The sequence below is a fragment of the Podarcis muralis genome, chromosome W (genome assembly GCF_964188315.1).
Source record: "Podarcis muralis chromosome W, rPodMur119.hap1.1, whole genome shotgun sequence".
NCBI classification, from domain to species: Eukaryota; Metazoa; Chordata; class Lepidosauria; order Squamata; family Lacertidae; genus Podarcis; species Podarcis muralis.
The window spans coordinates 15495500-15507534 of NC_135674.1; the positions used below are offsets into that span (position 1 = coordinate 15495500).

At 43.4% G+C, this 12035-nt stretch overlaps 1 protein-coding gene across 1 annotated transcript in view; it reads left to right on the forward strand.

Moving 5' to 3' along the window:
- The first annotated feature begins 687 nt into the window (after positions 1-687).
- LOC114588873 (nuclear pore complex protein Nup214-like) overlaps positions 688-12035 on the forward strand; it is a 41577-nt gene continuing 30229 nt past the window's right edge. Inside the window, exons 1-3 of the mRNA XM_077922855.1 lie at positions 688-939; positions 5286-5481; positions 11444-11595. Of these exons, the coding sequence (XP_077778981.1) occupies positions 898-939; positions 5286-5481; positions 11444-11595 (390 nt within the window). The 5' untranslated portion in view covers positions 688-897. The remainder of the gene's footprint in view (positions 940-5285; positions 5482-11443; positions 11596-12035) is intronic.

A 12035-nucleotide genomic window follows, 5' to 3' on the forward strand; every position in this document is an offset into this window, starting at 1 on the left:
CCGCATCATCGGCCGAGGAAAGGGACAAAATTGGGTCAAAGGAGCGGGCCGGAGGTGGAGGGGGTCCTGGGGGGGAGGTGGATGTCAGGGAACTGCCATCGGAGCCAGGAGTGGAGGCAAGGCTCCCAAGCAATGCAGGAGAAGGGCACAGCAGGGAGAGAGGGGACTCATCGGCCGGGGAAGGAAATCAGCGTGACACCAGGGAGAAAGGGGGGCAGAGGCGGGCTTCGGAGAGATGGCTCCAGGACTCTTCGCCAGAGCACGGGTCCTCCGCTGCCCACACCCACCCTGCGCAGACTTCCGCGCAGGGAGGCTAGGTGGAGACTTGGCGTCAAAGAACTTTTATACTGGAAGAAGTTCAGGAAACGCCCACTGACGGATTCTGCCAGTGACTGAGACAGCCGCGGAGTCAGGGCTGTCCAGCCAGGGAAAGGTTTAACCAGGCAACCTTGCCAAGAGTGGCGGCAACTTACGCACGAGCAACCCCAATTTCCATTACACCAGGCCTAATACGTCACCGGAATTGAGGTAACAGAACTGCATCACTTTCTGACCAGGCTATCGGTGCCTTAGCCCCAGCTCCCACAGGCCGGGCGCCTTCCCAAAACATGGTAATGGGCGCAAAGACTCATGTTTGCTCTGCACCTAACTTCCCACCCGCTCTCGTTCTTGACATAGAGGCTTCGAGCAAAGGAACCAAGACGGCAGGTACACGCCTAGAACGTCGCCGGAAGTGCCCGTTGTGGGCTTCATCTGTTCCCCGAAAGCGGATGTTTCCCCTCCTTCGCTTCCCATCCTGGTTTATAAGAAGCAGGGAATGTGATTTGAGGTTGCGCACGCGAAGTCCTCCTGTCGTACCGGTTGGCTTCGTTGTAAGTCTTCATCCGAGGCTCTGTCATGGGGGACAGCATGGATGTAATCCCTGAGAGGGAGATGAAGGTGAGTCGGAAGGGGGGGGGGGGCAACCTGTTATGCACCTGTTATGTTAATATTGTATTTTACCCTGTTGTGTTTTTGCCGGCAGTACTTACGTTAAAATAAGTGGCCTACCTTACAGGGATGTTGTGAAAGTTCATAACGCTTAGAAAGCGTAGGTAATTTTAGTCTGTTTCAGTTTTTTAATTTTTGAAATTGTGTCTGTGTCAGGAAATTCAGAGCACGTTATGTAAACCAGCCATGCATTTAAGCGCTATCCGGGAATGGATAACGTTTTTAAAATATATATTTTTATTTATTTTCAATAATAATAGCTAGGTGTAGAATAATAAAAGAAAATGTCTTCAGCAGTACAGATACTAATGGAGAACTTATGTGGTCGTCCAAACAGGTGTCTTGTGGGATTGCAACTACTACCATCTCTGGCCTTGCATATTGGGGGCTGGTGGGAGTGGGAGCCCAGCAATACCTGCAGGACCAACGTGGGCTCCCTGCCATTGCTGCAGGTGACCAGAAATGGCATGAAGTTGAAGGAGTGGACCAGCCAAAGTGCCTCTCCTGCATGCCCAGCTTAGAAACCAAAACAGCTTTTAGAGGAGGGAAAGTTCCCTTCTTAGATGGCTTTGAAAGCAGACCAGGCTAATGCATCAGGGACAGTGCCTGGTACCCATGGTGTCTGTTCTACCTCTACTGTCTGGAGTCATTATGCCTCATAATACCAGTTGCTGGAAACCACAGAAGAGAATAGTTGCTTTTGTGATCAAGTGCTGCTTACCAATTAACTCTTGGAGTATCTGGTTGGCCACTGTGAGAACAGGATGCTGGGCTAGATGGACTACTGGCCTGATCCAGCTTGTTTTATGTTCTTATACCCTTCACTTCCACTGGAAATACTGCACTCTGTTTCTCCTCTGCCCAGGCCCCAAGAGACTAGTAAAATAATTGGCAGGCTAGTAAGTTCTGTGGGTCTGTTTACAAGACAGCTATAAGTGTTTCATTATTGCAGCCTTGTAAATAAGGCTGGATGTCAGGGAACTGCCATCAGCTCAGAGGCGAGAGGTAGAAGGGCAGTTGTGTTACAGGGAGCCTCCGAAGATCTTGTGAAGCAGTTCTTCCTCTGGCGAGGAGGGAAGCCCCGCCTCCAGTGGGGAACGAGCGCAGGGATCAGAAGATGCTAGGGAGAGCTCAACACCGAGCCTGAGCAAAGCAGAGGGGAGGCAAGTCCCCCTTTGCCAGTGCCCACTCTGCACAGTAGGTTTGGGCGCAGAGAGGGGAGGAGAAGGATGGGGGGTCACACGACTGTTATGCTGGGGAAGGTATAAGGACCGCCCACTCTCAGATTCTGCTAGCGACTGAGCAGACATGGACTTGCGACGCTCTGCACTGTAAATAGTTTTGTACAGATAATAAAGCCTGGAAAAGACAGGTTGGAGTCTTGCCTGTTTGCTCTCGAGCAACCACACCAGCACCTGACACCATAGAAATTTGTTCAGGCATTGATTTCATTTCCACACACCCCAGTATATTTCTTCTGTGCTATAGGTTGCTCTGAGTGCTCTACCAAGAGAAGATTGGAGCAATGTCTAAGACAACCTTGTAAAAGAGCTTCCAAAAGTTACTAGCCTGTTGGACTTCCGGGTTGGCGCGTCTGGCTAATGGCGGATTCCCTCCGAGCTCCGGAGGGAATCGGCTCAGCAGGGGATCGGGTCTTACCGTGCCGGTGACACGGGGACCCTCACAAACCACGTACACGGGGTACGTGGACATGGTGACTCGGCGGGCATCGTAAGCGCCCCCCCGACCCGTGAAAGAGCCTTTTTAAAGGCTAAGGATCGGGTGCCTGGGAGCGGCGTGGTGCTGTGAGTCTTCTGCTACCCCTGCCGAGCGAAGCCACATGCCATTCTTCAGTCAGCGCTAACTTCTTCCTGCTAAATTTGGACTTAAAACTAAGAGCAACAACCCGTGAGTAATTTGAAAATTGGATTATAAATTTTTTCGGTTTGGATTTGGTACGAACGGAGGAGATGAAAAAAAAGGGAAGTCCGTCTCCTCCATATTGTTAACAGTGCAAGCAAGGATTTGACAACTAAAGTTGCGGGAAAATTTGTGAGATTGGATAAAAAATACAAACCTCACGGATTTAAAAGACCTAAGTTAAGGTGCTGGAGGACAAGAGATTATTTTGTTTGAAATTAAGTATCACCCTACTCAAGCCCGGGAGCAACCCGAGTTAAGAGCCTGCTGAGACATAGATACTTTTGACAGCTGTCAAACTAGCTGTCAAAGTTGAAAGAACTGAAAATTGAAACTTTAACCGATTAAATCGCTACAAAATATTACAAATAAGGAAAGATCGACACAAACAAGTCTGACTTTTGGATCGGAGAGGGAAAGATCACTAAAACCAGAATCCCTCTAGAGGGGACTCTTGGACATTGCAAGAATGGAACTAAAACAAGGAATACAGGAAATACGTGCTGGCTTGAAGGAGCTGATCTCTCTTGTGGGAAAATTGATACAGAGGAATGAGAAAGGCCTTGTTTTGTCTACGAGCCCACCAGACCCGAAGCTATCTGAAAATACACTAACTGACTTGGAAAGGGACTCGTTGGTTAAAACACAGGCAGCTGGACAAGGGAAAGAACCCAAGATTGTGGAGGAAAAGACACCTGCCAAACAAAAGGAGCTGAAGGAAGGGAAGGCTGAGACACCATATAAAGGAGAGGAGAGACCAAGATCTGCTAAGAAGAAACCTAAACTGACCAAGGTGAAAACAGGACTATTTGGGACATATAGATTTATGAAACAGTGTTGGAATATGGGACATAAGCAAACAGGCCTAACTGAAAGAATCACCGCCAACATTGAGAAAACAAGTCTTCGATCCTGGGAGTTAAGCATGAGAGACTTTCGAAGAAATCGGCTGAAAGGGACTGTGAGAGATCTGCGCGCCTCGGACGTGAGATCACCAGGCTAGAAAGATGGACTAAATGTACTTTGATTAAGGATTGAAACCGGGGGAGAAGGGTGGGACTTAACAGTCCGAAGGGGGTTGAAGTTCTTTTTTTTACCTTTTGATTTTTATAGAATAAAGAATATTTCATAAGAATGGGGAATCCGTGGGAGGGAAAGGGTGGCAATTTTAGGAAAGGTATCTTTTTTTTCTTTTTTTAGAAACATGCTTATATTCTTTTCTGCTCTTTTATTCTTATATAGAGGATTAAGGGATATATGTTAATAAAATGCTAGCACAACAATGAACTAAAGTATAATTTTATAATTAAAATGAATTTAATCAAACTAGGGTTAAGTAATTTTAATAAAATAAGGTACAGGATGTCTAGGGGGAAAACTTGCTAGAATAAATAAACTGGAGTTGGGAAACAATAGGAGGAGACGTGGGGAAGTCCTGAAAAGAAGTTATTGAAAATAAGTGGGAAGAGGTGAACCTCTTTTTCTTTTTTCTTTTTTTCTTTTTTTGGATGTAAGTTTCTATGTTTCTGAGTTTTGATTCTTAATGTAACCTTTTTGGAAAATTAATAAAGATTATTTAAAAAAAAAAAAAAAAGTTACTAGCCTGTTGTTGCTTTTAGTTGGCATGGTAAGAGGCTAGTGGCCTCCATTTATGTGCTAACTGCAGCATTGGGGAAAGCCCTTCATCTTTAGCTATTATCTGATTTTGACAAAACACAGCCTATAGTGAGGAAATTTAAACCACAGGATAAAGCTTTAAAACTGAAACAGTCAATATAAAACAGAAATCTAGAATTTTGAACAGTTTATCATCACAAACTAAAGGGCTAGGTATTTTCTAAGTTTGCTAAATCAGTTGTATGAGCAAAAACAAGGAACCATTCAGTAGACTGTGTTATCTTTTCAGACATGATGCTAAACTATGAATTGACACTGGGACTCAAATGCACTCCCCTTCCCTCTTCCTTTACTGTGATGTAAGAAGGAGAGTGGACACTTCCTCCTTTAAACTAATCAGAGTTTCCTGTTGTGTTTGAACTTGGAGGGGGGGGCTGTTAATTTAAGCTATGGTTAATTCAAACAAGCCAGGTTCAAATCATAATTTATGATCCCTAGCTGCCTTGAACTAACCACAGTTTCCCCAACTTTAGATGTAACAAAGAGCTCCAGTTAGATTCAAAGCAAGTAGATGCTTCCAGTCTCCTTTTAGTAGCTGGTTCACTGAGGAATGGGGAGCAAATAAGTCTGAGAATCATTTGTGTAATTAAATGTGATTAAATAATCAAGGTTTTGGTTGAGTTCTGTGGTGTATTTGAATAAACTGATGCATTTAGATTTAGCCTGCACAGATTTTTTAATCTATGAATGTGCCACAGGATTTTAAGTTCAGAGCATTGAAGAAAGTACGAATCTTTGATGCTCCTGATGAACTCCCCAAAGAGCGTTCCAGTCTTCTTGCTGTATCCAACAAATATGGATTACTGTTTGCTGGCTGTGCAGCTGCACTGCAGATCTTCGAGACAAAAAACCTTCTAATGCAGATTCCAGTGGGGGATTCTCCTAATAAAATAGGCAAGTTTTTTCTCTTTCCTCACCCTCATCCCCAGCCTTCCTTAATTTTTATCTATAGAGCTGTATTTTTTAGCATTAAGCATAAACTCACTTGTTCTGCTTTTAATACCCATCAAAAGCTTTGGGGTGGCAAGTATCCTTTGCAAATTATAGGGCTGGGATTTTTTTACCTATTTGGGCTCATGTAGCATAGTGGATAAGGGACAGCTAAACATCTGGAAGTCTGCATTCAACTGTCGCCTCATTCATTAACTTGGTTGCCCTAAGTAAGTCTCCATTTTCTTTTTTTCTTTTTTCCTTTTGGATTTTTACAATTTTATATTCAGTCAAACAACACAATATAACATTTGTCATATATAAGAAAAAGAACCACCCCCTCTGTGACTTCCCTCAACTTCCCCTTCTGGTTCTTTAAATATTTACTGCTTGTTGTTGTTGTTTAGTCATTTAGTTGTGTCCGACTCTTCGTGACCCCATGGACCAGAGCACGCCAGGCACTCCTGTCTTCCACTGCCTCCCGCAGTTTGTTCAAACTCATGCTGGTAGCTTCGAGAACACTATCCAACCATCTCGTCCTCTGTCGTCCCCTTCTCCTTGTGCCCTCCATCTTTCCCAACATCAGGTTCTTTTCCAGGGAGTCTTCTCTTCTCATGAGGTGGCCAAAGTATTGGAGTCTCAGCTTCACGATCTGTCCTTCCAGTGAGCACTCAGGGCTGATTTCCTTCAGAATGGGGAGGTTTGATCTTCTTGCAGTCCATGGGACTCTCAAGAGTCTCCTCCAGCACCATAATTCAAAAGCATCAATTCTTCGGCGATCAGCCTTCTTTATGGTCCAGCTCTCACTTCCATACATCACTACTGGGAAAACCATGGCTTTAACTATACGGACCTTTGTTGGCAAGGTGATGTCTCTGCTTTTTAAGATGCTGTCTAGGTTTGCCATCGCCTTTCTCCCAAGGAGCAGGGGTCTTTTAATTTCGTGACTGCTGTCACCATCTGCAGTGATCATGGAGCCCAAGAAAGTAAAATCTGTCACTGCCTCCATTTCTTCCCCTTCTATTTGCCAGGAGGTGATGGGACCAGTGGCCGTGATCTTCGTTTTTTTGATGTTGAGCTTCAGACCATATTTTGCGTTCTCCTCTTTCACCCTCATTAAAAGGTTCTTTAATTCCTCCTCACTTTCTGCCATCAATGTTCTGTCATCTGCATATCTGAGGTTGTTGATATTTCTTCCGGCAATCTTAATTCCAGCTAGGGATTCATCCAGCCCAGCCTTTCGCATGATGAATTCTGCATATAAGTTAAATAAGCAGGGAGACAATATACAGCCTTGTCGTACTCCTTTCCCAATTTTGAACCAATCAGTTGTTCCATATCCAGTTCTAACTGTAGCTTCTTGTTCCACATAGAGATTTCTCAGGAGACAGATGAGGTGATCAGGCACTCCCATTTCTTTAAGAACTTGCCATAGTTTGCTGTGGTCGACACAGTCAAAGGCTTTTACATAGTCAATGAAGCAGAAGTAGATGTCTTTCTGGAACTCTCTAGCTTTCTCCATAATCCAGTGCATGTTTGCAATTTGGTCTCTGGTTCCTCTGCCTCTTCTAAATCCAGCTTGCACTTCTGGGAGTTCTTGGTCCACATACTGCTTGAGCCTACCTTGTAGAATTTTAAGCATAACCTTGCTAGCGTGTGCAATGAGTGCAATTGTGCGGTAGTTGGAGCATTCTTTGGCACTGCCCTTCTTTGGGATTGGGATGTAGACTGATCTTCTCAATCCTCTGGCCACTGGCCACGGCAAGGCAGTGATCCCCCTTCATGGATCACTGCCTTGCCGTGGCGAAGAGGCTTGAATAACTCACAGAAGCTATGAACTATGCCGAGCAGGGCACCCAAGATGGACAGGTCATAGTGGAGAGTTTTGACCAAACGTGATCCTGGAGCAGGAAACTCCATGGACAAAGACAACTGGCATTTACTGCTACTAATTATTATCTTATTTTTATAATTTTATACCTTAATACTCTTATTTTCTTATCAGTTTTATACCAAATTTTCCTTCATGATTACATCTTACAGTCAATTTCATTCCATGTTGTCCTTACTTAACCTTTGATCTTCTTTTCTTACTTGTAAGTGTTTAATCAAACCCTGCTAGTGATTCCATATCTTTACAGTATTTCTGTAAATACAACACAAAAGGTTCCCAGTCTTTTTAAAATTCTACATTATCATTGTCTCTTATTCTTTCCATTAGTTTCACCATTTCTGCATATTCCATAAGGTTTACTTGCCATTCTTCTTTCATTGGTATCTTGTCGTCCTTCCATTTTTGGGCTAGTAGTATCCAAGCCGCCGTTGTAGTATACATAAACAACTTCTTCTGCTTTTTTGGTAGTTCCTGTCCTATTATACCCAACAGAAAAGCTTCTGGTTTTTTAACAAAGGTTATTTTAAACATCTTCTTCAGTTCATTATGTATCATTTGCCAATAACTTTTAATTACTTTACAATTCCACCACATGTGGTAAAGCGTACCTTCTTTCTCTTTACACTTCCAGCACTTATTAGCGCTTGTTCTATACATTTTTGCCAGTTTGACAGGAGTTAAATACCATCGGTACATCATTTTCATATAATTCTCTTTCAAAGTTGTATATGCGGTGAATTTTAAATCAACTTTCCATAATTTTTCCCAGTCTTTCATTTGTAAGTTATATCCTACATCTTGTGCCTGTTTAATCATTACACATTTAACCTCTTCATCTTTGGTTTCCCATTTTAATAATAAATTATACATCTTCTTCAATAATTTGGTATTATCCTCTACAATTTCTCTTTGAAATCTAGATAAATTATAATTAAATCCTTTCTTTTTATCTTCTTTGAAGACCTCATTTACTTGAAAATATTGTAACCAGTCATTAACATGTTCTCTGATCTCTTCAAATTCTTTCATTTTTAATTTCCCTTCTGTTTCTATTAATAGATCTCTATTTGTAAGCCATTTTCCTCTCCTATTTATTTTTTTAATCGATGTTGCTTCCATTGGAGACAACCACCATGGAGTCTTCTGTTCTAATAAATCTTTGTACCTTTCCTTTGTACCTTTGTACTTTTAAGATCTGGAAGGGAAAAACCACCTCTATCTTTACTGTCTGTAAGTAATTTATGTTTTATTATTGGTTTTTCCCTTTCCAGATGAATTTTGTAATATCCATTTGTCATTTCTTGAAGCATGCTGCATTACCTATAACCGGTACTGACTGGAATAAAAATAACATTTTTGGCAATATGTTCATATTGATCACTTCATATTTATCACTTCCTAACAGTGATAAATTCATTCTTCCCCATACTTCTAGATTCCTTTTTATTTCATTCCATTTTTTTCATAATTATCTTTAAGCATGTTAGTATTTTTGGTTGTCAACCAAACTCCTAAATATTTAACTTTTTTATGAACCTCTGTTTCTATATTTTGCTGTAATTCCCCCCCCCCCTTTTTTTTTTCTGGTACATTTTTCACTATCAGCTTTGTCTTATTTTTGTTCAACTTAAAACCTGCCACCTGCCCAAAGTTCTGTATTTTTTCTAAGACTTTCGGCAGAGAGTTCTTAGGGTCCTCCACTGTTACTACAAGATCATCTGCATATGCTTTTAATTTATATGTTCCCCGTCCCCCACCATGATTCCTCTGGGTTTTGTTTTTTTTACCTACTTGGGCTCATGTAGCATAGTGGGTAAGGGACAGCTAAACATCTGGAAGTCTGCATTCAACTGTTGCCTCATTCAATAACTTGGTTGCCCTAAGTAAGTCTGCATTTTCTAACCTGCCAAACTGGTGCAGGGGAAATAGCATTGGCCAACTATCTACAGTCGTTGTAATGCTTACTGAGACAATGTGTGTGAATCACTGTGAATACCAGTTGCTGGGAATCACAAAAGGGGAGAGTGTGTAGTTCCTAGTTTAGCGTTGTCTTAGAATGCTGGGATCAGGGGTTTATTATGTATCTCTGTATTTATTTTCCTTTACTTATATCCTAACCTTCCCAACAGGAGCATGGCTGGGCGATGCAGTTTACAAATACAGCACAACAATAAATAACATTAACAACACATATAGTAGTGGCATTGGCAGAAGGTATATTACATTCCAAAGGCTTGAGTAAACCATAAAGGTTTTCACATTGTGACACATTCCATTTGCAAGGGAGTTCTATATACTATGAGGGTGCCATTCAGAATGTCTTGCATTAACAGTGCCTGCCCGGTAGGGCTGGGCGATATATCAGAGCATTGCCCCAAACTGGTTTGAAGTCCAGATCATGATAACAGTTTCAGAATTTTTCACCTGGCAATATATCATGAATCCTTGCTCACTCCTTGACTGCCACCAGCACTGCACATTTCACTCTCGAATGACACTTGCAAGTCTGTCTGATGTTCACCCACAGTGAGAGGCCCAATTCCTCCCTCTGCAGCCCAGCTGCCAGCCTTGGCAGAGGGAACTTGAGAAGGTGCTTGCCTGCCTGTCTGCACCTTCACCCAAGCAAGTGGGCTGCCTCATCCCTCCCTCCAGATTAGAACACTAGGGCTGGGCAATGTATCATCCAAAACCAGTTTGAAGTACCGTATTTTTCCCTCTATAACACGCAGATTTTTTTCTCCTATAAAGGGAGGGGAAATGTCTGTGCGTGTTATTGAGCGAATGTGTGGGCCCTGGAGCCGACTGGGGCAAGTGGAGGCAAAAAAAATCAGGCAAAAATCAAATCGCGACTCTCGGAGAAGGGAAGCCTGAAAAGAGGAAGCGGCTGCTTTCCTGCATTCTGCCTCAGGGTCTTACTGCCCACCCTCCTCTGTTTCCTTGCTGTGTTTGCTCAAACGGAACAAAGAGCAGGGAAAGCCCCTCCCCTCCAGGCAAGCAGAGGGGAAAGAGAGCGTCCTTCATTCTAATTCCTCTCCGTGAAAACATGCAGGAGGGAGAGAGAGAGAGAGCGCACAAGCCGGCTGGCTTGGGTGGGTGAGTGAGTGGGGGAAAACTTTTGCCTTCCTTTCCTCCCTCTCGTTATACCCCTCTCCTGCATTCTTAGCCAGCTGCTTCTCTGCACACCCCTCTCGTGCTCCTTTTCCCTTCTGTGTTTTTCCTTCCCTCCCCACTTAAAATGTGGTTACAAAGCATGGATCCACATGGATCCTCAGGATCTTTGCATTGGGTCAGCCCAAATTCACCATCAGAGCACATAGCATGTCCATGGCTACAGCCTGCCCCCCCCCCCAAAAATCACGCACCCACTGTTGCCTGGGGCTGCAATGGTGCAAAAATGTGGTTAAAAAGCATAGATCCACATGGATCCTCAGGATCTTTTCATTGAGTCACCCCAAATTCACCATCAGATCACATAGCATGTCCATGGCTACAGCCTGCCCCCCAAAAATCACGTACCCACTGTTGCCTGGGGCTGCAATGGTGCAAAAATGTGGTTACAAAGCATGAATCCACAGGGATTCTCAGGATTTTTGCATTGGGTCACCCCAAATTCACCATCAGATCACATGTCTGTGGCCACAGCATGAAGCACAAAAATGATACATCCACTGTTTCATTCAGAATGTTTTTTCCCTTGTTTTCCTCCTCTAAAAACGATGTGCGTGTTATGGTCAGGTGCGTGTTATAGAGCGAAAAATACGGTATATATCCAGGAGTCAACATGTGGCTGCTTCTTCCTTCCTACCTTATTTGCTCCTTTCTTCTTATTTCAGACATTGGTATATTGCGATGTTGAAAACCAGATATCGCCCAGCTCTACTGCCCAGCAGGTTGAAATAACAAGCAGGGCATCGCCAGCTGATCTTAACAGACGAATAGGGCAGTATTGGATTAGTTCAGGCCTCTAACTACCTTTTAAATAATTTATTGTTTTTCCCCCCTCCCTGGTGCGCCTCTTCATTTTTTTTTAAGTTGAGAATGTCCAGAGTCTCTTCGTTCCCACCAAGTTCTTTGTGCATCACTTGGCACTCAGCTGTGATAACCTCACACTCTCTGTCTGCATGGCCTCCAGTGAAGCTGGGTCCTTCATTGGCTTTTTTGATGTTTGCACCTTTGTGAATCAGGTAAGTTGCATGGTTTAAAAACAAACTTGGAACCCCCCACAACCCTCGCTCCAGGGTGTGCTTTGCTATGAGTTTTGAAACTGGAGAGCTTTAGCAAGCCCTAATGAAGCATAACCACACTTAAGGATTCAGATGTAATGCTATACCATGGTTAATTAAAAATTGGGAGGAACACTACCACAGTATAGTATTCATGTGCGATAGTAAACTGCGGTTAATCAAAAAGGGAGCAGAAGATTCCAGTCTCTTCCTTGTGGCTGTGCCGGCAGGGGGGATGAAGTGTGTGAGGCTGAGGTTCGCTGTGACTCGTATCCTCTCTATCTGACCCTCAAAGCTCTCCCCAGGCCACACTCCTCACCAGCCTTGCTCAGCATTCTCCTTGAGTGCTTTTTCCTGGCTGGAAGTTGTCCATGAACTGTGATAATGACTCTTGCTTGCAT